This window comes from Pieris rapae, chromosome Z (genome assembly GCF_905147795.1).
Source record: "Pieris rapae chromosome Z, ilPieRapa1.1, whole genome shotgun sequence".
In the NCBI taxonomy this organism is placed as follows: Eukaryota; Metazoa; Arthropoda; class Insecta; order Lepidoptera; family Pieridae; genus Pieris; species Pieris rapae.
The window spans coordinates 8,584,988-8,611,927 of NC_059534.1; the positions used below are offsets into that span (position 1 = coordinate 8,584,988).

The 26,940-nt window shown below is 32.7% G+C and overlaps 4 protein-coding genes across 53 annotated transcripts in view; 2 read left to right on the plus strand and 2 right to left on the minus strand.

The window, feature by feature from the left end:
- The window catches only part of LOC110993988 (titin), an 89,972-nt gene extending 87,136 nt beyond the window's left edge, over positions 1 to 2,836 (plus strand). For all 50 annotated transcript variants that reach the window (XM_045634292.1, XM_045634288.1, XM_045634289.1 and 47 more), the window contains 4 exons: positions 334 to 438; positions 1,308 to 1,502; positions 1,813 to 2,118; positions 2,341 to 2,836. In XM_045634292.1, the coding sequence (XP_045490248.1) occupies positions 334 to 438; positions 1,308 to 1,502; positions 1,813 to 2,118; positions 2,341 to 2,534 (800 nt within the window). In that variant the 3' untranslated portion in view covers positions 2,535 to 2,836. The remainder of the gene's footprint in view (positions 1 to 333; positions 439 to 1,307; positions 1,503 to 1,812; positions 2,119 to 2,340) is intronic.
- Positions 2,837 to 5,859: 3,023 nt separating this feature from the next.
- Positions 5,860 to 11,604, minus strand: LOC110993982. Its single transcript, XM_022260436.2, has 5 exons — positions 11,447 to 11,604; positions 9,543 to 9,675; positions 7,123 to 7,260; positions 6,595 to 6,756; positions 5,860 to 6,102 (listed from the first exon to the last, which is right to left on the minus strand). The coding sequence occupies exons 1-5, from the start codon at positions 11,450 to 11,452 to the stop codon at positions 6,083 to 6,085; spliced, it is 459 nt and encodes a 152-aa protein (XP_022116128.1). The 5' UTR covers positions 11,453 to 11,604; the 3' UTR covers positions 5,860 to 6,082.
- Positions 11,605 to 14,075: 2,471 nt separating this feature from the next.
- Positions 14,076 to 20,433, plus strand: LOC110993981. The gene is made up of 7 exons (XM_022260433.2): positions 14,076 to 14,302; positions 16,084 to 16,285; positions 17,472 to 17,662; positions 17,789 to 17,965; positions 18,751 to 18,777; positions 19,252 to 19,403; positions 19,910 to 20,433. The coding sequence occupies exons 2-7, from the start codon at positions 16,276 to 16,278 to the stop codon at positions 20,055 to 20,057; spliced, it is 705 nt and encodes a 234-aa protein (XP_022116125.1). The 5' UTR covers positions 14,076 to 14,302; positions 16,084 to 16,275; the 3' UTR covers positions 20,058 to 20,433.
- A 699-nt stretch (positions 20,434 to 21,132) lies between these two features.
- LOC110993975 (syntaxin-6) lies at positions 21,133 to 26,841 on the minus strand. Its single transcript, XM_022260425.2, has 7 exons — positions 26,490 to 26,841; positions 25,906 to 26,075; positions 24,889 to 24,983; positions 24,524 to 24,696; positions 24,044 to 24,193; positions 23,360 to 23,454; positions 21,133 to 22,445 (listed from the first exon to the last, which is right to left on the minus strand). The coding sequence occupies exons 1-7, from the start codon at positions 26,522 to 26,524 to the stop codon at positions 22,369 to 22,371; spliced, it is 795 nt and encodes a 264-aa protein (XP_022116117.1). The 5' UTR covers positions 26,525 to 26,841; the 3' UTR covers positions 21,133 to 22,368.
- Between the last annotated feature and the right edge of the window lie 99 nt (positions 26,842 to 26,940).

The following is a 26,940-nucleotide window of genomic DNA, read 5'->3' on the forward strand; positions in this document are numbered from 1 at the left end:
ATAGACAGTTTAACAATATTTTTATCACTACTGTGATATTTTAACAAGGTGGCGTTATTTTGTTTGTGAACTAACAAAAAATGCAATGGTCATTAGAACTAAATCACTAGTTAATTTATTTTTAAAAATATAAAATTATCAATTTAACAAACATATAATAGAATCTTATAAATCGTTTTAACTAAAGCACACATTTTTCAAGGTATATTTGCGTCGCGATGAAAAGTGACAGTATTCTTAAAAGAGAGAAATTTATATAATAATATGTAAATAATGTAATATAATATGTGTATTGTTTTGTAGCTTCATCTTATACCTAAATGTTAATTACAGCTCCGCCTTCACGACCGCAAAGATTTATAGTAAGACATATAACATCAAGATCTGTTACACTACAGTGGATGGTACCCGATAGTGATGGAGGCAGCCCAATAACGAGTAAGTAAAAGCATCTATATTTAATTTTGTTAAATGATTTGAACTGGTGAATTAATGTTAATGCACGTTAGTATTAAGTGCTAAACCGTGAGTGGATAAATAAAAACAAGAACATACCGTAACTGTTAGTAGTATTATTGAACACTTTATTATGTTAAATATCCTTATAAGTAAATTACGTTAGACTAAATTAACTTATTAGTCTTAAGTATATTACGATATAACCTTTTTTTATAGAGATAATGAAACATTACGATGTTCCATTATCTCTTAGTAATCACATGTTTAAAAAATATATATTAAATGGATAAGGTTTTTATTAAAAAAACTTAATCAACATAATTTCCTATTTAACATAATGATATAATGTGTTTGCTTTATTAATTTTTCTATGTATTCGTTTCGAAGAAAATGTTTGTTATCAATTAATCATTTATGGATGAATGCATCTGTATCATCGTTTCGATAATATTATCAAGCTGTAAACAATCCTTATTCATAAAAATACATTACGCATGTGGTAAACTATCTGTAAATAAAGATTTCGATTAATATACGCAAACATTTACATAGCATTTTACATATGTTTCGATCAAACAACATTAAAGTAGATAAAATACACTATGTATCGGCTTTTATACTGCTTAAAACATTAACTAGGCATTTGTAGGTTTTAGATGGTGCCTGTTTATGGACAACTTGCCTGTCATTGGACAACATGCCCAAGTATAATACGTTATATACAATATCGATATTTTACAGGCATACATTCACCAACTTGTAATTACTATTTAAGAAACGGATGACTTAGGTTACACCACTTGAGTAATTTGGTTGTATATAACTAATTTCATATAAACTCGTTTCAGACTACATTATCGAATACAAGACCGTGAAAGGTAAATCATGGTCAAAGGTAAAAACAGTTGGCGGATCAGTATTCGAGCACTGTATAGAAAACCTAAAGGAGAAGGAACAAATCGTGTTCCGTATATCCGCTGAGAATGCGATAGGTGTTAGTTTGCCCACGCAGTCGCAAAACGTTCGCTTGGACAAACATGCAAGTAAGTAATAATCTATCTAAGTAAAATACTGGGGGTTATACTGCCTCATTGATAAGTAAAGGGTGATTAAGATAATACGCATTTTTTAAATTCAATGACAGCCCTAAGTTATTTATTAACAAATAGCTAAATTTAGTTGCGTTTGGAAAGAGAACTTCCTTTGGGACTTTCAAGATTCCAAATCATATTTCATTTACAAACGCAGATGAAATATCTTGTATTTGTTATGGTCAAAATACACATTAATCACAAAACCAACTTTTAATGTAATTTCTCCCGCAAACGTAATAATAACACACTGCTTCTACAGCCGTGCCTTCACCACCCACCGCGCCATTGGAGATCCGAATGGTCGGTAACAACATGGTGATGACGTCATGGGGCACACCCGAATGGGATGGTGGAGCCCCACTTCAAGGGTACAACATTGCTATTCGTGACGTCACAAAGACCATGTGGATTGAAGTTGGAAAGGTTGATGCGAATAACCTGAAATTCAATATTCGTGACTTGAATGAAAACCACACGTACATGATACGGATTTATGCTAGGAATGAGATAGGTCTCAGTGAGCCGTTGGAATCAGATGAGCCCTTCAAAGTTCTACCTGGTGAAGGTATGTTTTACAATCGTGATTTACATAAAATTGTAAGCGTAAACGTATAAGGATCTGTTTTTTACCCCACGAAAATGCACGAATATATGATGACGAAATATGCACGTTCTGTTGCGCCACTCTGTATATACTCTTGAATTTTTGCCAGTTAAGACGCATTGAATATTCCAAACTGGTTTTATGTCTTTAAACTTTTTGCACTATAATTAATTTAATATTCAGATTCTCACTACGACGAAGAGCCGGGCGAGTATACAGAAGCAACGGAACCGACGTCCTTCAGTCAAACAACGACTTCCTGGCTTCGGGACCACAACATGGACGCCGACATCCGATCATATGCCCGAGGCTCCCTGCTTAGGCGGGACGAGTACTTCTTCAGAATTTGGTACTACGCCAAACAACTGTTCAAATGAACGAATCCGTACATACGTACAATTACCTGTGATATTTCAACACAAAACCCATTCTAGTTCACGTATAGTTATAGTTTAGCGCCAAAGCGTACATCCTTCAATGTGTAGTTGAAGATTATTTATTTTAGAGTAGGAGATTATTTATTTAATTTATTTTTATTTTGTAAATAAAACCGTACCACCATTTGTTTCTCGTCTAGGGAGACGTTAATATAGGTGCATAATTTTCATTTCGATAAACGAGATTCAAATTTGGTCAGGTTTTATATTTCATTAAAATGTTCAATAAATTGCTGTTAATATATTTTAGTTTTTATTTACACAATAAATCTTTTGTGTAAGTTTAAATTTCAATAGACTTTAAAGTAAAAGATTACAAGTTAACCCTTTATTTACTAAAGGAAATAACGGAGACACACAAATTGATTTTAATCGATTCACATTTAAATGAAATTTCACAATGCGCAATTCGAGTTAGTTAAAATTATTATTTAGGACGGATTTTTCAGGTCAACGCCTCCACACGTTTTCTTTTGTAGTTTTCTTCACAGATGATAAGCTTAAATAAGCTTCGTAGCCAACTTTTATTTCATCCATAATAAAACCAAAGATATCTTCGATCATATGGGAAGCTAACTCATATATTATATATAGATGAATAAAAAGAATATTTTTAATAAAAATTTCACTGTACATTTTATATTTAAACAGCTATCAAATTTGATTGTCCGACCAAAAGATTAGCAACAAGTTCTTTAATCAATTTTAAATAGTGGCACAGTAGGTTTACCAATGGGTTCTTAAATTGAAATTCAAAAAAGGTTTCGTCAGCAATGTTTCTAACTGCCCAGTTCTAAAAAATTCTGTGTTACCCACGTATATTAAGATTATACATAGCATTCACGTAACATTTTTCAAAAATACTATCTCCATAGAAAAAAGGTGAATGTTAAATAGTTTCCATAATCGCCGGTCGCATGATTTAACCCTCAGCGAAAAACAAACAAGCTCTGCCGTGATCCGCCCAAAGCTATGTTCATAAGCCGCATCCACACCGGACGATCCAAAATGGATCGGCGATCCCGCGATCCACGATCCAAGATCGTGATGCGTAGAGCCTGGATCGTACTAGGCCGATCCAACAGCAATATTTTCCATCCTGACTGGCCGCTTCAACACGATCCAGCCGATCTATACTAATCCATACTCAATTAAACTATGCCGGGGTGGTATGGAGTGGTATGGAGTCACATGTGCAACGTTGGCGACAAATAGCCGTAGAAACAACAACCATTATCGTCTGTAGCCACCCGACAAAGACCTCATTTTTTCTTTAAATCTGCTGTTGGAATATTGATCATTTCCCTTAGTTGTCGCCAAGCATCTTCTCTTACATCTCTAATTGTGTAATTGGTATCGATAGGATCCCATAAACATTTATTCTCCCTATAAAGGGATATTAAAAGAATAGATTGCGAATTATTCATTATATTATCGTGCGCGGCAAGTCCACACCGCCTGCACATTTGGATCGCGCTCGTGCCGCGAGCGATCGTTCGCGATGGATCGTCCGGTGTGGATGCGGCTATATACATAGGCAAAGTGCATAGCGGGTATGTCGCGAGTAATAAATAAACGTATCGGTCCATTCCATTTATGCTTTTAATCAACTTTGTAAGGATTAAAACAGACTGAAATGGATTCGTACATGTGGCGATATCCCAATAATATTTTTTTTTTTATTTTAGTACAAGTTCTATTTTTATCATAAACTCCATAAAAACAATCCTCCTTCTTCTCCTTCCCCTCCACCAATGTGTTCTGAAGCGGACGCTAAAATTCGTGATTTTCGCGAGTTACCTCGGTTGACCTACAAGCCCACTTCATAATAGACTAGTCCTACCTGTTTTCGTCTGTTTTTACTTACTGATAGTGATTATTTTTATTATATTCCATCCGGAGTTTTCGGTCATCGCATACTGTAACAAGAATTCTTCGTCGACGATTGAATACCTCGAAGTGATCATTTACGTCCTTTACCTACCTCTCAAAGCCTCGGAGTTTCTTAAATATTTTAAATTAAGCATTCTGACACGGCAGTCTACTATTATTTCTTACAATTTCTCCACAAACAAATCTATTACAAACTTCTCTATTGGCATATCTTTTTATAAAGGGAAATAATTAAAAGGAAAGGAAACGGTAGCATGATGCAAACACAGATACTCGAAGCTCGGTTCTCGTACACTTCACAAAAACAAGACTCAAGTGCCCTCTAGTACGTAGATGCATTTTTCAAAGGGCCGGCAAGAAACTATGCGAGACGACACCGCCAAGTAGCAATACCTCAAAAAAATAATTCATATTTTCTTTAGCGTTGTTTATTTCGCAAGTTACCTGAATTAATATAATCATCATAAATGTAAAGAGTTTTTAGATTAATATTATTTAGTGAATGCATGTATATTTTCGAGATGTTTTAAGTATTTTCCTCTCGGTAGTATGTACAGAATATAATGAACGACCTCTATAAAAATCTACCATAAAAAGATTTACTTCCAATATTTACATAGTATACTTCATTAAATCTAAAAGAATAGGATAAATATCCAAACTGAGTACAATATGAAAAGGAATTAAATTACATGATGCCGGCTATCGCTAATAATTAAGCTAAAAGCATCAGCATATGATAAGAAATTCTAGTTAAATTAAAGGTATTTTATTGAAATTAGTAATAGAAAAAATAATATACGAATGGATAGGTACATTTTTACAAAACATTTTTTTTTTTAAACGTTTGCGGTCTTGCGTTCGAACCCGGCTATGCACCAACCGGCTATGGATTCTGCGATGTACGCACTGTGCAATATATGTTGATAATAAATAATACAACGTGAGAGAACATGTCTGTCTAAACACTCATTATTTATCAGGAATATAAAGAAGCCGGACCGCCTACTTGTCATGACGAAGAATTATTATACGAAAGAGATAATTGATTATTAAGTTAGGCGTGTGGCGTATGAATATCGAATCATTGAAAAAGTAGTTTCTTTCTTTAATGGTATTTTACAATACATAAAAACTAGGCTTATGCTGATCTTTTATTTTTGTTTCTGTTGACGAAAGGTTAACTTCATGGTCAATATTTTATGTGTATTTTATGTCAATATTTAAGTGGAATTCTTTCAATAAGGCATAATACATTTCTTCGCTTATTTTTTACGTTTCTCTAAAAGTGACCAATAAAAGACAATTCTCAGAAAATCATAATTAAAATACACTGTCGTGGCGATGTCAGTGGTAGAGAAAATACACGATATAAGTACTCAATAATATTTATTAATATCAAAGATTTTACTTATTAATAATGATTAAAATTAAACGAGTCTAAAGTGCTCTGTAACACATTCTCATTATCACTAACAGCTGGAGTTACAATACAAAAAATCTTAAACAATAACTTTTTGGCACTATTATGTAATTTATATTTAACGAACGAACATTTAAGTATATATTCAAAATGTTTTCTCTAAAATAATTGATTACTGGCGATTCCGGCGACCTGCAAAAAGAAAGATAAGTTTGAAATACTTTTAATGCATAAAAATCTAAAAGCAACGTACGTAAGCTTTCAAAGCCTTTCTATTCAATGCGAGATATTCTTTGTGCCTCGGTTCCTAGAACCGATCGCAATCAAGCGGCGACTGCAACGTTCCGCTTTTGAAAGCGCTCTTTTGCTGGCCTGGACTTTGCCAAGCTTAAAGATTTAGTATACCCGCTGCTGACCTAAGGTGTTGTTACTTCTTTTATAGACACTATTTCTGAATAGCTATTTCTTTGTATAAATAGTTTAAAGTATTGAATGAAACTAAATAACTTTATACTTATAAAGCACGATTAAACGATTATTTATTTTTTAATTACAAGCTTATGATAATAATATATAAAGAGCGGAAAAGTTGCATGTCTCCTTGAAGCTTAAGCTCGAACGGGTGAGTCTTGTTAATGTTTAAATGGATGTCATTATGCACAGAATGTTACAAAAACTGAGTACCCTTGTCCTTGGTGGATTTCACTTGTTTGTTCTTATTGCATTTTTTCGTTACGCGACGACTCTGGTCACATGTGGGGTCGCTGTTTGCCTTCAGCATATCGGTCCGCGACATCTCACCGTTAGGGTTGCACTCACTCCAAGAAGATTTTTCGTAGCGGCACGCTATGGATTTGTAATGTTTAAGCAATATATTCTACCTTAATAGTTTCATGATTATTGAAGTGAAACTTCTAATGCGACTTCAAACGAGGTTGCGTTAAACGTTTAACGCTCCTGGGGAGCGGGAATAGAAAGAGACAGGGCGAGTGTATATGCTTCCAATTTTCATTTCTGCATTACGAAATTTCACTTCTTCCGCATGGTCCCTCCATGGTCCCCACGCACTATTTTTTTAATATTAAATATCACCATATCTTCAAGCACTAAATGTTAAAATTTATTATTTTTGCTTAGTCTGATGTCTAAAAATGATATGATGAAACATTGTGTAGGTTAATCTCCTATCCTGGATTAAAAATATTGACAAACCTTTCTTGCATTTCTTTTGTATTGTCTTTGATCGCTCGCAGCTAACGGGGTCGCCTTTCTTCAGTGTAAGAGTACGGGATCGTACGTTCGATTTCGGGTCACAATCGGACCATGACCCCCTGACGTATCGGCATGTCTCTGATGAAAATTATAGTGCTAATTATAACTGATTAAACCAAAAGACTTTTAAGGGATACCAAGAAGTTACGCAACATAACTTTAATCCATGCACGGGAAACCGGTAAGTTTAAAATATAACAATTGTGACAAACTGTTTACAAACAGCATACTAAAAATAACCCGACACTGCTCTTATTCTATTTTTTAAAGATAACATATGAAGATAAAGTGTAGTAAAAACAATATACAAAACATGGTGTACTGCGTTTCGTCTTTTGTTTAACTTAAATCGTGATTTCTGATGATGAATTCATTGAAATCAAATTCATGATGAAAGAATTCATTACATCTGTCATGTTATCATAATAATTAACTCTTTTTTAGTAAGCAACTAGGCAAAAGCCAGGTGACCATAAAGAAATGAAGGACCCCGACTTAGCAATATGTCCTTACACACACATATAACGTTATCTTTTGCTTAAATGCATCACCCTGGACTATTAATGTAACAAAAACTGACATCTGAGTTATTTTTATAACAGAACGATTTCACATTCCCAAGGAATGGTATTCCAAAGTCGACATATGCTTCGAGAAATGTATTTCCAGACTGCGTAAAAAACATCAACATAAAACTTGAAATTGTAACATGTTCGATACAAAAAAACCTAAAAGTTCGAACACATGCAACGAATGTTATTTCCTCGCACATTCCCACATTTATCTTGTTTTTAATAATTATTACGTGACTTCTACTACAAGGATTAAAATGGTTTATTTAAAAATGTTGATGAGATGAAATAACTATTATATTTAATTTTTATTTGATCGGACAGTAGTATCCCACGACACGTCGTCAATTCGATACGTTTTCATATTATAAATTATAATCCGTCATCACAATCTGACCTCCCAAATCTTCACAAAATTGATGCTTGAATGAAGGCCCCTTGGTGTTGCTATGTATACGCAGTAAGTTTAGAACTGTTTTTGTTTTTTTAATGGAATCTCGCTGTTGGCCTTAAGGGCCTTTACAACTAAGCACAGGCTGATTTGGCGAGCTTAGCTCAGCCGGAAAGGGTGGGGTACCCGCGACTCGCGTAAGGGCGTCTCCTGTGAGACTCGGACCTCGGCTTGGGCCGTCGCGGGGGGAGTTCAGAACTGAGTCCAAACGGATGACCTTATACTATAAGCCACGATGTAACGACAGTGCTGTTATCGCATAAGGCGCATAAGGCGATTGTTGGTGGCACCTTGGGGTTTTAGTGGGTATGCACAATGGCGAGTCCCACATAACCCTACTGCACCAAGCAGTCGCACCGCCGAAGGGTATGCGCAATGCATTTCCCCAAGTTAAAAAAAAATGGTGCATAGAATGTGAGGTTAAGTTATAGTAGTCAAGACTAATCTAAAACTAGGTATTGTCCAACTTAGAGAATGGTACAAGTTTCATCAAAATCGGTTCAGTTGTTTTTGAGATATTGAAAGCTAACCACGCCTTAATGTCAAAGATTTTTGTATTTAAAGTTTAAACAAAAACCTCTTTGACATCTAGATTACCCAAAAACAGTACCTGTTCCAGGTATTTCGGAGACAATCTGTTCCTTGTGTTAGACATTGTAGCACCGGCTTTAGAAAAAAGGGACGAGAGTTTGTTCTCTCATTCTACGGATGCGTTAGAAGGAGACGCGTTCGAAAAAATTATTGTTTATTCAGATTCGATTTGATACCAAGTACTTTTGTCTCGATACCGAGTATGTATCGTAAGATTGATTCGATTCTATAAATACTTGGTATCGAATCAAAGGTATTGAGTACCTACTCGTATTTACTAGTATCGGAATATCCCTAATCGTGGAGTTTTGTTCAGATAACTCATAATTTTGAACCTAAACTTTTCCTTCGTCAAGACGATTTCATCTTCCTGGGGAACCTAGGGTTTTACTGAGTTTTTTAGTTAAGGGTTTAGACTAAGTGCTTATAAAGTGAGTCTTACAGCGCTATCGATGTCAAACTCATATAATATGTATTTTTATCTAAATTTAATAATAAATTAAACAACGTAACGTAAAATAAACTATGCGTAAAGTCATTACGATAAGTGTTTTCGATTCGATTTATTTATTAAACACAACATCACAATAGATTATTTTAAACCTAAAACCATTCCTACGTTTCGCGTAGCTATCATGATCATGTTTAAATTTTCTAAGTATTAATGCGCAATATAATAAATTTAATATACTGTGAAACAAGATTTCAGATGAATGTGCATGCAACGTCCATCTTAAAATACGTACCTCTATTTTTAGCGCCCCTCTCGTTACGAATGAGGACTTCGTGGTCCCGCTCCTCCCATATCTCGTCGTCAGCAAATACCGCGGAGATTGCTAAGAGCACCAGCCCGGCCACAATCCATCGTAAGTATTTATTCTGTTACAATAATGTTACTTAGAATTCAAGTATCAATACAGAAACTATAACAGTCTGAAATTTGACGATTGATTCACATGTTCAACGTTTCTCAAAACCTTTGCTAGTAAAATAATGTCCGAACATTTCTGAACTGGCCACATGCCTCTTATTTAAAATATATACACTCCACAACTTGCCTTGAAAAAAGGGGGTCTTTTCTATGAAAAGTCGAAATAAACAAGGAATTAAAACTATTGACTAGGGTACATAAGTTCGCTAAGCTAAATTCGCAATCATTATTTTAGTACTGAGTGCAAAATTTATACTGATAAATTGTTTAACAATATCAAAGGTTAAAGAGCTGTCGGAAGAAAACGAATAACTACCAGCTACAATGAAATAAAACAACAATTGGTTAAATTATAAACGATTACTATTTCACAATCAAAACATTTAAACGAAATACAAAATTTATTAGCCGTGAACAATATATTTTTGAAACTTTTACGACATAGTTGAAATATGTATTAATTTCTGGTATGAAATACGTAACATACAATTCCTCCTTTTTTACCTAATTATATCATGACTTGCGTATGAATTATAGAAACGGTTATATTATGTCGAATGAATATTGATGATACTGTTACTCAAATAATAAACCGGCATAAGTCGTGTTTAAACACGTAAATGTCACGCTTGGCTTAAAATCCTTTTTGGAGATATTATTGTTATATTATTGCTTCTTTGTTATGTAATTTTGTTACAAAGCTATTTTCTATTTTAAATGCAAGAAATTTATAAATTAAATGTTAATACATTTAATTACTCGCTGAGGTATTATAATAATACGGAGCCGAGTCAATAGTCTAAAGATATCCCGAAAATATTCGGAAAATAATTAGTTAGCCATCAGTTGAAACAATGTAATTAGACTCACCCAAAACAAATTATACACGAGTAAATGTCCCAGGTTCTTATAGTAATTGACAGCATTTTCTTCAATAATAATACAATATATAAGAACAAAGTGTTATTGTTATGTCGTCTCTATTGTTTATTATTGGACGCTACTGGCGTCGTGTCTAAAATAAACTTGTTAAGGGTCGTTACGTTTATGTGACCTCAGATAACACGACTAAGATAATTATTAATAATTATTAATATCTGAACTCGTTATTGTACATTTGAGTGCATTAAATAGGAAGTAGTAGAATTCTTAGTAGACATTTAAAAAACCTATACGTAATTAGAAACATAGTGTTAAAATAACCCTCTTAAGTAAAGAAACAAAGACTTCCCGCAATGCCGTGCGAACCTTTTAGATAACTTGAACAACTTCTTGACATTGTCAGTATTGATTAAGTCGAGAAAGGCAAAATAAAAACGACCTGTGGAAGCAGGATTCCACAAAAAAAACGCATAAAATATCTTCGTATGGAATCGCCAAGATTATCCCGCGGGATAGAGCGAGATAGATTTAACAATTTATGTTACGGCACAATATTTGTGTCGACTGACAAGACACTAGAGTGAAGAGATAGCACTAAGTTGAACCCTGTCATGCTCTTCCCGCGTTCTCGTTATGGAGTACTGCGCATTAAATTACTAATTAATAAACTCATTGATCGCCATTTTTTTAAATCGATCTCATCAACTTACAGAAACTGCATATTAAAATATAAAAAAAACCTTCGCAGTCATGAACAAATGAAAACGTTTTTAAAACACATAAAATGCGTAACGTAAAATACATATTAAATTATTAATTAATTTAAGGATTATCTACCTGCATATCGGAGAGTTGTGTTGCAGTGAGCAGCGAGTGACCGTCCACCAGAGTCGAGGAGTTCAGCACGAATGTCGTCGTGAGTCGTCTGCCGCTGTGCCGCGCCTAGGACGCTTGCCTATTGATCCGACTACACGGGCACTATACAGTGTACACACTCCTGCCCGTTGCCTTCTCCTGTACACACCCCCGTCCCCCCAGCTTTATCTGTAGCAAGACAAGATTTATCACCTTTTCCGGGAATGACCGGATTTCCTTACAGTTGAACTCAGTTCAGGTTTCGTATAACAAACCGCAATGTTCTGGATGCGTTCTAATGTGTTTGATATTTTTCTTTATATGAAATACGTCTGACAATGTGACTTTGCTTTTATAGATAAAAGTATTCTCTGTTCTTGCATTTGTCTTGATTATGCTGTTAAATTACGTCGCGAGTCATATTATGGTTTATAAACGTAGTATGAAGCCGGAGATGGGTACATTTATGTGTCAAGTAGATGATCAGGTTTTTGGGTGTTACAAATGTAGACAAATACGATATTTTGTTATGATTAAAATTTCGTAAATTACGTTACAGCCGATTTATGAATATGGCTTTGACCTTAAAAATTATTTTAAACACTATCTATATACAGTATTGTACATTTTTGGTTCTTGTACTTTACAAACACGTAATCTAAATTATTAAATTCTAGTTGATCGTTCGCTTTGTTCTACGATACCCGTGACTTATATTGCAATAAAAGTAAATATTAAATAACTTTAATAGTTACTTTATATTTTTTTCATCAGGTGAGCCTCCTGCCCGTTTGCACCCTGTTCTATAAAAAAAACTGCATTTTTCTCCTGCCCAGGTGCTTAATTATCAAGATAATTGTTGTACTCTCAAAGAGTAGTAAGCGTACATGATACAATTATTAGTACCAACTATGCGAAACTCTGAATCGATCAATACTACATCAACAACATGACATTTTATGGAAGATATTCTTTTATATAATGTCATTAGTATTATTGTCAATGCTCTTTAAGATCTGATATCGCTAACTAGATTCCAATTCTTAAAAGGCCGGCAACGCACTCGCCAGCCCTCTGGCATTGAGTGTCCATGGGCGGCGGTATCACTTAACATCAGGTGAGCCTCTTGCCCGTTTGCCCCCTGTTCTATAAAAAAAATTATATGTATGTTATTTATTTATTTGGAAACAAAAACAGATACATCTTTACAATAAAAAAAAAGTTGAATGTAAATTTTTAAAAACGCAGTTATCACACCACACATATCTGAAACTGCTTATGAAACTCCACGTTTATGGAAATTATATAATATTCAGCCTTGAATTAAGTTTTTAATCCGACGATGTAAACGACGGATTTTTAATTACTCTATTTCTTTCTGGGTTCATTTGGCTACGGCTAGGTACACCTTGATATGTATCCAGAATTTGAATGTATCGAGTATATTAAAGCTTTTATTTGGAACAAACTAAAATTGTATTTCGTTAATCGGAAATTAACTATCGCATCTGCATAATCGTATCACACTTGAATAGCTTCGAAATTGCCAATATTCAGTTGATAACGTTCCACTCGTAACAGAGATAGGCAAGTAATTGCATTAATGAAGTGCGGTATCGGCTACGAGTATTTCCGTTATATTCCGTACATTGCTTCCTAGGTGAATTTCGGATTTTCGTTTTGCTAAATATTTTAGTTACTGTTAGGGAAAATCAATTTATTGATTTTTGTCAGGTATAGCGCCCGCAGAGGTAGGTATTGGTTTGAAAATTATCTGTTTAAAAAAATACTTTTTATACCGTACAATTTTTTGCGTAAGAAATTATGTACACGCGTAATTAAACCGGCTGGCTAGAATTCGATCAGTGGGATCAGAAGAGTGATGTGATCAATGTAATGGAAGCAAAAATTAGTCTTCGCGTGACTTAAATACGGCATTTCAAGACAGTAATGCTTGGTAAACATTATGAATTGAATGTATATTTCTTTTTTTTTTTGACGTTTAAGTACATTCTGTTACCTATATGAATAAATGATTTTTGATTGATTGATTGATTGTTGAAATCGTAAATCAAGAAATAAGTTTACACGAAGAATTAAATGTCCTAAACACCAACGCTTTATTAATAGCTATTGCGTTAAATACACGATTTAATCAATTTCTGATTCCCTAAATTTTTGTGAGATGAAATGTTTCAACTTCTCAACGTTTTAAGTGAAATAAGAAATTGCTTTTGAAATACAGAAATTGTTATTGTAATGAAATTAACAACGCGTTTCCTTTGCTTAATTAAAGAATTATGTTTCGTTTAAATATTTAGTTTCCTAAAGAACAATGAACAAATGGACGAGTTTTTGCGTAATTGGTATTTGGATTTTTGTTATTTTTTATGGAATAAGAAATGTAACTTTTTTTTTTAAATTTTTAAGTCCTATAATGGCCTCATACGTTACTCTGGTTAGTATTCAAGCAGTTGGTGCCATAATTCTGTGTATAATGATCATCCTTTATCGTTAGTTTTGTCACGATATTTTCAAATATTTACTTCACGCTGAGGGCGGGTGTTAAAGGCGTGCGGGCCTACTTGTGCGGTCTAGCAACATACCTCCGAAAAATATAGTTTCCTCATGTGATTATATTGATAAAACTATTATAACCGAATGGCTACTTGGGTTGTCTATTGATATTACAAATTGTATTTAATAAAAACTACGTCTCTGTGATGTCACATATTTAATTGCCTTTACAGCAAAACTATTTTGATTTCAGCATTGTTAGCCGTTGGCAATGATGGAAGAGAACCATTTAAAGCTCGCGAAGGATCATTACCATTTCTTGTGAGTAACAGGGAGTATGCGCTGTACTATTATCGAGAAATATTTCTTACGGATTTTCGTAAACATTTTGCTCATAATCGGTGCCTTTAACTACTATGCTAAATTTATTGTTGTCTCCAACATAATACTGTGTTTAGAAATGTAATAAATCTATTGTAGAAATTATTAGAATTTACTCATTTAAAATTACTTTCACTGTACGATGGGAGGACTTTAGCCGGTGTTACCTTCTTACATAAATTGCTAAATAATCATATACAGAGCAGTGACCTCTTACTGGGTATTAAAATTGTAGTCCCATACTCTACAGTTCCCTAGGTCTAAAATCACCAATATTTTCCAAGTTCCTTCTGCCAAAACCAACCTAGGAATTCAGGCACCTCTCGTTCGAATTCTTCGCTACTTTAACGGATTGAACACAGCTTATCCGGAGCTGGATATATTCGGTAGTGGGCTGATCGGTTTTAGAAAAAGCATTGTTGGGTGCCTTTCTCGAACCTAATTCGCTGTTTTGCTGATGATTTTGAAACGTGAATGTGTCTTAAATGTGTTTATAAAATATCAGCTGCTAAAATTAACGATAATGAGTGGGACACTAACGTCGTTTCCGCAGTATATTTTTCCCAATATCCTTCCAGGTATTTTTAGATTTGTGCAAAAATTTTAACCGTTTTATTGTCGTGATTGGCGTTAATTAAACTAAATATGTGGTTTAAATTTTTATCATAAAAGTACAATACTATGATATCGTAGAAAAATACCTAATGTGAGCAATTCCGACGCTTCCATTACCGACTCATCCCAACGGCTACGTAGCTGTTAACGATTTTTGTGAAGATATATTACATAAGGAAAAAAACAAGTTTATACTTACAAATTACAATCTGTCACTTTTCATTTACTAAATTAAGATATGCATAAATCCTTTCACATAATGTAACATATTTATCTATAAAAATAGTTAACAGCCATATTTTCTTCTAAAATAAAAATTTCAACAATATTTACTTACTTAGTCTAGGTACGTCGCTTACTGAGATAAAAAATAAATAGCATGTATTAGTAGTCAATACAATTAATTGTTTTCTCAAAGTTAATATTGAAATATTAAAATTATTGTAACAATATAATTTTATATATGTATTCGTATTCGTATATTATTTTATATATGGAGTCGAAATACTTATTGTGACTATAACCAGGTCATATATTCTATAGGTCAGTAATTAGTTATAACCAACTATATGATTTTTCGTCTCATGAAAAAATAATACATAGAAGATTCTGATTCCTAATCCTGATTGGTGGAGTATTAATAGGGTCTTGTATGTCTTTTACAAGTATTATCAATATATAGATTATGCGGTACAATTCTTTCGAAAGTTAAATTGTGATAAAGATATCACAAATGAAGTTCTTAATGAAATTTAAAAAAAAATCGGTGATATTCGCACGAGTACACCACTTGAGATTCGACGACGCTATTTCAGCTCCAATTTAATTTTAAGTTTCAAGTTCCTTGTAACTGTAAATATTACGAATAAGAAGAACATTTCATCGCGAAAAACTGGCTAGGTATTTTGCCACGTATAATATGTATAGTATTAATTCCATTCTCAGATATAACATGGTTATAAAAAACTCTCTCTAGGATTACCTGCTACCACTAGATTCTATATTTATTTACTGTTACTAAAAATAAATATCTCTACATTATTAGATTAACTATTTTTACTAATTAAGTATTGTGAAGTTTACTAATATACATTCACATTCCAAAGGTGTATTTTACCTCCCGGTATCGAGGTATATGTGTTGGCACTCTTCTGTCCCGCACTACAGTCATCACTGCAGCTGTGTGTGTAACCAACCCTAACACACACATACACGACTATCGCCCTATAAACGTAATAACTGGCACGTCATACAGACATCCCAGAAGAGGGATTAGAGTCCAAGTTACTAAAGTATTGATGCCGAAATGTAAGTCAGTCAGTCTTTACAGGAGAATTATCTCTGTGTGTGTCCAATTTCACAATTTTAACTGAAGTATTCATGACTCTTTTCATCACAGTGTCAACATTTGATAGACCAGAGCACTTCCATTGAAATAGTGCAATTAGTTTTAATTACTAAGGGGGTCAAGATTTTACTTAATATTACAGAGATTTCCAGCGCTAACATTCGGTCGAATTAAAATAAACGTACTGGATTCATTTATCAAGGACATAATATTATCGATTGCTATACTACATAAATCCGATTAAACTTTAGATAGATTTTTTTAGTCTATGAAAGAACTTTGTGAACTGAATAGATGTTTCCCTTTTTCACTTTACCAAAATTAAGGACTAAAATAATGGATATACATATTAGAACGATACTTTCGAGTGAATACGAACAAAATACCTCTCATTTAATATTCTTTTCAGTAAAATATGAAAAGCGCATAGAATTCAGCATTAAAATTTCTATAAAAGGGTTTTATTTATAACAACAGACACTAGACCAAGGTTTTTAGCGTATATCCAATGCAGATTTATGTACTTTTATTCATTAAAAAATGAGAACTTAAACAATTATATACGTTTCATATTATTATTATTATTTGCCCTAGGCATTCTCATCCCTCAGGTCGTAGACTCGTTCTCAGGCTGTTCACGAAAGAACTTTCTGCGTGCACGTTGAATCCCCACAGGCGCAGTGAAGTAAAACACCGTGAGGGGTTTCCTCAAATCCTTGACTTTAGACCCAAAAATCCTGTATCACGCACACAAAACTGACAACTTGCCTCTGAGATAAAATAAATGATCATAAAACAGATAAAGAAATCGGAGGCCCAATCCTCAAAGGTTATAGCGCCACTGGTTTTTGTTTATTTTGCCAGAAACCAACCAAATGGCGTGAGGAACCCGGATATCCGGAAGGCATGGATTCTCAGTGTATCACACTTGCTCGAAGTGTAGGCAAACAATTGTAAGGAAACGAAAAAGATATTAAGTTTTTCTAAGATTACAAAACTTTGTTACTGCACCTATGTGCAGTCAAAGAAGTCTCAGAAAATTTTTTGGTTCTAATTTTAAGTAGCATGTTTCCTGCTTAAAAAACACAGTGTGTTAAACACACAGGAAAATTTCAAATAAAATAATTCAAAGTATGTTTTTGTTAGGTATTAACGACTCGGCAACAATTGGTTACACAGTTCAACAATCACCAGCTGTGCTGGTTCTTAAGCGAAAGATACCAGATGTCCTGGTTGAGATACCTTTGAGGCCCATTAGCATTGACTACAAAGGAGAAGAAATTCTTTCACTGCACGAAGAATGCATAATGCCCGGCTGGCATTTTTTCTATAAAGGGGTATTGTATCAGAATATTACTGCCATAAAAATGATTTATCTCTTCATATTACTTCATAACGTTAATAGGTTAGGAAAACCTATTAACGTTATCCTACAAAGGGTGTGATAAAATGTCTGATTTCAGGACAAAATATATCCAGTTAACAAATTCCTCTTACAAAGAAACACGAGAGTGCAATTTTTAGAAATTGCTAGGAAAAATGTTTGGTGCGACACATTGACACTTAAGTTTCAAAAGGCTCTTCTTAACATTGGCTACAAAGGGTTCTTTGATAAATCCTTTTCTGTTTGTGTTCGAGACGTAAGTTTAAATTCTGCTGATATTTATGAAAGTAATGATTGCCAAGCAAATATATATAACACATATAAGTTAACTAAATTCAATCCGTTTTAATTACTATTCTAGACTTCTAAACTTCGCTATTATTATTGTAAATATTTTGTCGATTTTATACCCTCTATTTAAATACGTTCTTTAATGTAAAGTCTAAGTTTACTAGTAGAGTCAATACAGTATTGTTTGACGGTTAGGAAGCTCATGAACATTTTAAACGACATCTTTTTTTGCTCAGTTTATTCCAATGTTTTAATACATACCATTCTATTCATTTCATTAAACCATTCAGGGAAGTACATCAAATAATAAACCAAGAATCTCAGTTATTTAGTTTGTTTATCTTAATTGTATTTCATTTAAAAAGAAACCAATTTTTATCCGTCAATATTTTTTTCATACCACAAGTTACAAAATAGAATCTGCTAGACGCAATGTAAGAACTTAATCAAATTCTGGAATCCCAAATAAGGCATTCATCGGGAGAAATGAGATTGTCAATTATCATGAATTATAAATTAAAATCACTGCAAATTAATTGTGTATAATTGGTCCGATGTAATTAGGATTTACTTGGGAATCAATTAACTAGTCCACTCAACATTAATTTACTAATGACATACACGTTATAATGATAATGAACTACCCGTAATTCATCATTTAAAATTAATTATAAAGATTATTCGATGCATACGCTATTAATGAGTTATTTGAATGCACACAATACAAAAACTTACATCATTTTCTTTCAGACTGATCAAATAGCACAGCCATGTCACGTAAGTTTATTCTAAAAATATTACTATAATTATTGTTCAATGCCATTATTAATTATTATTATTAAATGCCATAAAATAAAATAACATTCGAAGAATAACCAATGCTTGTGGTTTTATCATCTAATTTTGACAGAGAATATCCTTAATGGTAGGTGTAATATCCCTTAGTTATTATAACTAAACGTAGATTTCAGGAAGGCAATATATAGACTTCAATATCCTAGCAAGATGAGTTTCAAGTCGGAAACAATTTCACCACATCCGCAATTTCCTTCTGCAATACATATAATACAGGATTACCTATACATAGGTTTAATAAAAATAATTGGTTTACTTTGCTATTTAAATCGATAGGCGTAATAAAGAATCATATATCGTTACAATTTCCAATTTATATAATTCTTCTAACTCTCCAAAATTATTATAATTCTTATTGTATAGCAACTTAATTATCTCGTGTTTTGCAAATTATAGGGTATGTATGGTGCGCCTTTAATCTGCCGAGGTAAACTGGTTGGACTACTCATGTCTCCAGACGCCCAGTGGTCAAACTGTACAGGATACAGTAATCTCATACATATGTTTAACTCGGAACATACCTTAAGTTTCATGGAATGTGTCAGTAGGTAAGATTTTTAACTGTTATTATACCATCAAGGAACTAGTGTATGACAATAATTATCTAATAAACGTCACAGAATGTTTTAAATATATAGGAAAATTCAAATACGTTATCTTTCTGCCTACAAGACTACAATTTCGGAAGACACTACAATTTCGCTATCTGCCTTGCATGATTGTCGCAGGGATTTGCTGGATATTATGTTTCTGTATAACATGTGTTTCGTTGTGTGTGTGCATGTTGTTTCAATTAAGCATTTCTTTTCCTAGAGGTTTGAGACATTGCAAGCGAGCGGATACATTTTTTATCTCCACTCTAATTTGGAATTCTACGCTCCACTAAACACAATGACTAGACTGCAATCGGCAGCAGGGCCCGAACAATATCGATATTTTCTCGGACCGCCCATTCGATTACAGAAAAGGCATTCTGTTATTTCATCATTAGGTTTATAATATATAATTTTACATTATTAATTTAATTTATTATTGTACATAATTTATTTTACAGGATGTTTGAACCAGAGTTTGATTTATCCTGGGATGGCCTTAAAGCTTCATTACAATTAAGTGAATATGAAAAGGAATATGACTACATACCAGCTATGTATGACAGAGTTCTAGGTGACTCCAGTACTTCAAGTGAAGAAGTTGTCTAAATGTGTACGTGTCCAAAATAAATATTATAAAGATACGCTTTTAATTATTCCAACAAATATAAGTTATCTTTCTTTTGTTATAAATTCATATCTCATATCCAAGTTTCTTATCCATAAGACTGAAAAATCTTTGTGGAAAATTATACTTACTCCAGTCTAATCAATTGCAACAACTTAAATTTAATTCTACCTTCATTTAGTTCAATAAACAAAAAAAATCAATAAACCAATAACCCGTTTAACCAATTTCATAATGACACTGTAAGGAACTAGCGTTTAAGATACAGGCTATGCCTGGTTTAAACGGTAGTGTTCATAGAAGTATAGTATGTATATTATATTATGATATATATGATAGTATATCATGATAATATGGTTAACCACAGTGAATATTGTATATATAATGTAATGCTTGTTTTGAGTCAAATAAAGCAAATTTTTATTTTATTTATTTACTATTTTCTTATTTCGCAATTGTTGCCTAGGCCAATAACAATAATTTAACAAATAAATACTGTGTATTCGTATATTCCAAGCCGAAACCATTCTTGTTTTGCCGCTAATTAAATAGTTGTATAATGCCATGTCTGTGGTTGTTCTAACAAAAGTAAAAATTAATAATACAGGGATTTAAAAACATAACTAAATTGCAATAATAACCTAGAAACTACTAAGCGACCAGTCAGCAGTGTCACTTGTTGAGAGCAAGATCGCTTTAGGACGGTCCTACACAGTTTAAACATTTTTTTATGTGGCGGACATCGTAATAAGTGTTAGGGCCATATTTCATTTGTTTTCATAATTATTTTTATGACAGTGAATCAACCAATTGTCATAACCCAATTCAGGCAATGTATAAATAAAAATAATAGCTAACTATTATTTTTATTTATAGATTGCCTGAGTGATTGTGATTGGTCAGTTTAAACGAAACATAATATTGATTATTCATTAAGTATTTAATTCTCTCAATTCTGTTGTTAATTTTTGAATTATAATAAACCAAGTGGGGAATTTATTTAGTAGGTGTTCGTTCAGTGGGTCGTGAGGGGATATATAAAAACAACAGTTACAATAGGTACTATTATTTATTCCGTATTTAATTAAAACTTCATTCTCCTGATAAATAATTTGACTTGAACGTTTACAGTATAATATATTTTGACACACATTTCTCCAACTCACAAATGGAAGGCAACACTAGTTTTCTGAATATGTATTCTGTCCTAAAGTATTCAGATTAATCTTGAAATCGAATTCAAAAATCCAATGAGGCTTTTGAGGTGATCATTAGGGCTGCTACACTCGCCTACCATAGCCAATCGCAAGCCTGGTTGGGGACAACCCTAACTTTTCCCTACGACAATACCATCCAAAATATAACAATTAGAGTAGTATAAAAATAAAATTATGTATTCTACTAAAGCTTGATTAACAGTTAAATTATATAAAACAAAAACACATAAAAAATAGATAACAATAATAAAAATTATATTTTAAATTACTGCGAATTAGTATATTTTATATCTATTAAGGCGATTTGATGGTCTATCCTTAAAATTCTGATTGGAAAATATCACCAAGATGTAAATAGCATCACATAAAATAGCACATTTGTCGTATTGTATGCTTGTGCTCCGGTGTTTAACTAAAAGCCATGTAAACATTTTACATATATATTCCAATAATATAGTAAAGGAATAATTAAAAATACATGCCTTCCGTCAATATTTGTTCAGTAACTAAAAAAACTCAGAACATAACTCTTAATCAAATCAAATCACTTTAATATGGCCAATTTAAATACCATACTCCGAAAGGAAGATTTCTCAAAACATCATCTTGTTTTCTAAATGAGTAGAAATAAGTTTAGGTTAGTTAATTTAAGAAAAGACAACTTCCCCATCATATTGAGGTACCACGTGTCTTCTGTACCAGCAAAAGTACGCCTTTTCCAGTATATTATTTAAAAATTTAATATTAACAAGTATACATTTAGTATGAAAAATTTCGTGTACAAATATATCAATACGGCAAGTGTGCAAGCGTTCAACTTTTTCAAGCATATTTAATTAAATAAATAAGAAAATACACGACAATCATAAAGTTTGTTTCGTAAAGATCACACTTTGCAATTATATGTTCACTTACGATGAGATCCTGGTACTGGCTGATAATATGAATAAATTACATTTCGAATAATTAAATTACATGAAAATAGAGATCACTTGATTCTTACACTATAGCAAATCATGCAAGATACTGCACTAATAATATTGATACCATGACTAGCATTTGTTTCACTATACATTTATAAAACAACAAATAAAATTAATAATAATAACAAGATCGCTATTAATATCACAATGCCAGCACACTGATATTTATCTGAAAGCAAAAAATATACATAAAATATTATTGAAATAAAAGTACACACGAAGAAAACACGCTGTTACCGCGAACCGGTCTCTCTGTCTGACTATGAATTTATCCAGCAATACTGTTTATTTGTTAAAATAATATATTAAACTATAAATATAATTGTAATGACTATTGAATCAATATTATCGACCATAATAGTCGTTAACTGACTTTGACATTGTCAAGCTCTGTGACATTAATTACAATGGTAGCCGACTAACGCCATAGCTGCGACTAATAATAATTCTAATGTGTATTCCAAACCAGACAGCATATTTTTATTAATTACATGTTACGTATTCGTAACAGCAAGAGTAAATAACAAAAATAAATAACCAAATGAGTGTATTGCCTATTCCAGTTACGAACAATGAAGTTTTCTATTTGACTGTAATAAATCGGTTTGGAACTCCATTACGTATCCAATAATTGGGCATGGGCGCAAAGATTGAACCCAGGAACTTACACAAGTCACATAGTAAACTATAACAGTAGTAATTTTTCTAATGTAATAGATGTTCCTTCTCAGAGGCTCAACTGATGTTATACCGCCGCCCATGGACGCTTACATTGCCAGAAGGCTCGCAAGTGAGTTGCCAGCCGTTCAAGAATTGTGTGTGAGTGATGCGGATGTTATATTAATATATATTGTATTCTGCCTTGACGTGCGATAATGAAATTCAGCTATTATTATTAAGGTATTACACCGAACGTCTCTCCTGAGCCCTATCTATGGTAAATGCGGTAAAAGATGCAGAGCCTAAATCTACGCAACACCAAGGGATCAATCGTAAAGAGATTGCTTGTGTCACATTGTACGACATTTTAATGTAATGTTCATAAAATTTATTTGTGGTAATGAAATAGTATTAATTGCATACCATTTGTTAAATGTAGCGCTTTGGTGACTCTCATAACCGTAATGTGTAATTGCGAATCAGTCATTTCCATCTCCGAGTTAAGATCGTCTATCAATCTGTAAAGAAAATAAATTATCACATTTCTTCAGTTATTGGATATTTAACATTAATAACAAAAAAAACAAGTTAAAGAGTTAGCATTTAATATACAGGCTAGGCCTAGTCTAAGGTTAAGTAATGAATATTGTATCTCAAATCTCCTTGCCTAGTGTATGTTTACAACCACCAAAATGTAAGCACAAATGTAATGTTTATAAGCCAGATAAAGTTATTATATTTTTATATGCATTTATCGTGCTCGTAATAAGACTGCTATTGTAACATTAATGCAATTCATTGTGGTTTTCAAATGCAAAACCATTACCAATTATTAAAATTTTATTATTTTGTAAAATAAATAAGTGAAAAAGAAGATTTCTTTAGATAAATTACGCTCTAGTGGAATACATCTCAACGATACGCCTACAAACGCGACAACGCACCCACAACTTGTGCCCATAGGCTCTGGTAGATGCTTTTCATGGCTGTCCTAGTCTGTCTCATTTATAACCTCGTATAAAAATGAATAAATTATTATTATTATTATTATTATAAAAAAAATTTAAGACAGTAGTAATGATATTAATTTCCTATACATAGACTTACATTGTTTGATCATTCAATTCGTGTCCAATGTAAGTAGAGACTGATTTTAGTGTATTCACGGAGTTGTTTATCATAGATAATTGCTCATCTTGTGCTTCTAACATTTCTTCTTGGTCTGGAGGACCCATTCCATTTTCAAATTCATTAGACCTATAAAGTTAATCTTTGAAATAACACTAAAGTAGGAAACAATATAAATAAACCAACATTAGAGTGAAATCCAGCCTACAAAAGCTCTGATTTATAAAAACATATTATTATTATCATATTTTTATATATATGAATTATAAAAATAATTTTACTCCATTAACAAAATTAAAATTGTCACAAAAAACATTTTTTTTTTTAATTTAGTTAACAACTGAAAAATTTGTGTAAAGTTGTGGTGGTGGTGGAATCTTTGTAATATTTTAACTATGAAATTTAAAAGAAATATTCAATATTAATTTAAAATTGAGTTCATTATTAAATTAAAAGTACCTGTTGGGACTATCAGTCTCTGAATTGAGCTTCAAATATTTCTTCTTAGAACATTTTGGTGTTGGAGTCCACATGTTCCTGCTTCTCCTGGGACTGCCATCACCTAAAAGAGGTTCTTGCGCTGTTCCATCATTATCAATATTTCTGTTGATACTGGTTTTATTCTTCATGATCTGTAATGTTATTTAATTAATTAAAATACACTTCTGCTACTCAGTATATCTCACGTTAGAAAATTCATAAAAAATCATAGTGTAATGACTGTAAGTTAAAATTCACAGTTCAATTCAGCCATCTTTAAGTCAAATGGGAATACTTTAAAGCAACTTTTTTTGTTAGCCCAATTTAAATAAACTAAAACAAACCTGGACTTCCTGCTTAGTAGCCTCTATAAAAGTTCTTCTGTCACAAATCTCTTTCTGATCAATTTTAAATTTGGATGAATTTTTCTCTGCGATGCATATGTTCACATAAGGAAATATTTGTCATGACATAATTTTAAATTGTTGTAAGTAGTATATTTTATTTCAAACCACACCATTTTTTTTTAAATAACTTGGAAATTATTATTTAACCAAGTACAGTAGAATTCATTTATAACGACTAACCGTTTTTAGCGTCGATATTATTTACTCAAGTTCGGTTTAATAGTTAGATACTGAGAAAATGTAACCGTTTAGTGCGACTCCGGTTTGAGCGACAAGCCGTTTAAAGCGACCATTTTTTAAAGTAATTCGTCCGTTTAAAATGACGTGCCATGATTTGTTTCAATTTAGGTAACGAATGACCAATACCTCGGCCCCGTCACTTTGCCCGCGCGCTTCACCGTTCAATTCTCCTTATTGGCACGCGTAAATCACTGTTAGTGATTGTCACCTGCTATGACAAGTTCATAAAGCGCCATAAAATGAGTTCTGTGAAGAGAAAGTGTTTTACAATTGAAGAAAAGAGTGCAATATTACACAGATTAGAAGCTGGTGAATCAAACGCGACCCTCGCAAAGGAATTTGGCGTATCTCATTCTATCATTACGTACCTATGTTTGTAATTTGGTATGTACTACTTATTTGTGTACATATAAGAATAATTAATATAAACATATGTAATTGATTCCTACAACATGTTTTATTTACCTAAATAGGAAAATCAAACTTTCGCACTTATAATAGATAATCACATACATATGTAAATATCCGTTTTAAACGTCATCCGGTTAGTACGACATAATATCGCCGGTCCCTTGAAGGTTGTTATATCCAGATTCTACTGTACTAAGCTCCTCATTAATATGTATAAACACAAACTTGATATAGCCATATTTATCTAAATAAGTTTTATATTTTTTTTATAAATAAGTCTAAACCATGTTTTTAAAAGGATATTGATAGTATCTTCCAAATCTTCTAAGTCCCATTCTATGCTACGCAGGGCACTTCGAAGTTCTATTGAGGTCCATTCAACTTCGGCAGAATTTGGAAGTACTGGAGATGTTAACAACTCTTGCCAGCGTAGGTACAAACCACGAGTTTTATTTAATGCCCGGAACACCTCACTGATTAATAAATAAGTATATTTCATACATAGATAATGTTCCTAATAGCTAAAAATCTATGGTAAACATTTTGTATAACTACACAATAGAACAAAAACATTTTAGTAACAACAGGGAGATGAACCATGTAGACTTAAGAAAACAGTGGTGGAATAGAAAACTAAATTAATGGATGTAATCATTTTTTTTAATGGAATGGTTCTAAACCAGGCATTTTTAAATATGTAAACAAAATTTATTTTTCGAGTACAATGCAATAACTGTTGGTCATGTGCACAATCATGTAATGCGAAACGCAAAATTAAAAGTTGATAAATTCAAAAACTACTGCTACTGATGACAAAAGGAGATAAAAAAATAATAGCATGTAGAAATCTAAAACAGATATTAGGTATACAAATTAGGTACACTTACTCTTTCACAACATAAAATGGATCTTCCAAAGTCATGTCAAACAATAGAAGAATATATAAAGAGGCACATTAGAGTTTGAATGTTTAATAAGGCAATTAGTTTTATCCAAAAAATATAACAAACACACCTTTAAATCTGTATCTGTAATGTTTGCCTATCCCTTAGCTATCGACGTAAATACCTACCAGTATACCTATCTTTAGCTAGGTGGCAATACAAGTATTTTCAATCCTTTGCTCACTAGTAAATTGCATATGCGCACTATGGGAGATTTCAAGGCGCAAACGCTAAAGATGAGCAGCCGAATAATAGAGTAGACTGTAGAGCCGAGAGCGTATAATAAAATAGTCTCTAATGCCTACACAGTACACTACTAGCAAATAGCAACCACAGATAAAGTAGCTATCAACCGAACCAATTAAAAATTTGGTAGAGTCGTAGATAGAATATA

Excerpts from the sequence above, each read along its gene's own strand:
- LOC110993982 (XM_022260436.2), bottom strand. Across the intron at positions 7,261-9,542 it reads GAGGGGCGCTAAAAATAGAG|AGACATGCCGATACGTCAGG; the intron begins GTACGTATTTTA and ends AATTTTCATCAG. Across the intron at positions 6,103-6,594 it reads GAAATCCACCAAGGACAAGG|GTCGCCGGAATCGCCAGTAA; the intron begins GTACTCAGTTTT and ends TTCTTTTTGCAG.
- LOC110993981 (XM_022260433.2), top strand. Across the intron at positions 17,663-17,788 it reads GGCATTTTTTCTATAAAGGG|GACAAAATATATCCAGTTAA; the intron begins GTATTGTATCAG and ends GTCTGATTTCAG. Across the intron at positions 19,404-19,909 it reads TTCATGGAATGTGTCAGTAG|GATGTTTGAACCAGAGTTTG; the intron begins GTAAGATTTTTA and ends TTTATTTTACAG.
- LOC110993975 (XM_022260425.2), bottom strand. The coding sequence starts at position 26,524 with ATGACTTTGGAAGATCCATTTTATGTTGTGAAAGA. Across the intron at positions 24,194-24,523 it reads GAGACTGATAGTCCCAACAG|GTCTAATGAATTTGAAAATG; the intron begins GTACTTTTAATT and ends TTAACTTTATAG. Across the intron at positions 23,455-24,043 it reads GAATTGAATGATCAAACAAT|ATTGATAGACGATCTTAACT; the intron begins GTAAGTCTATGT and ends TTTTCTTTACAG.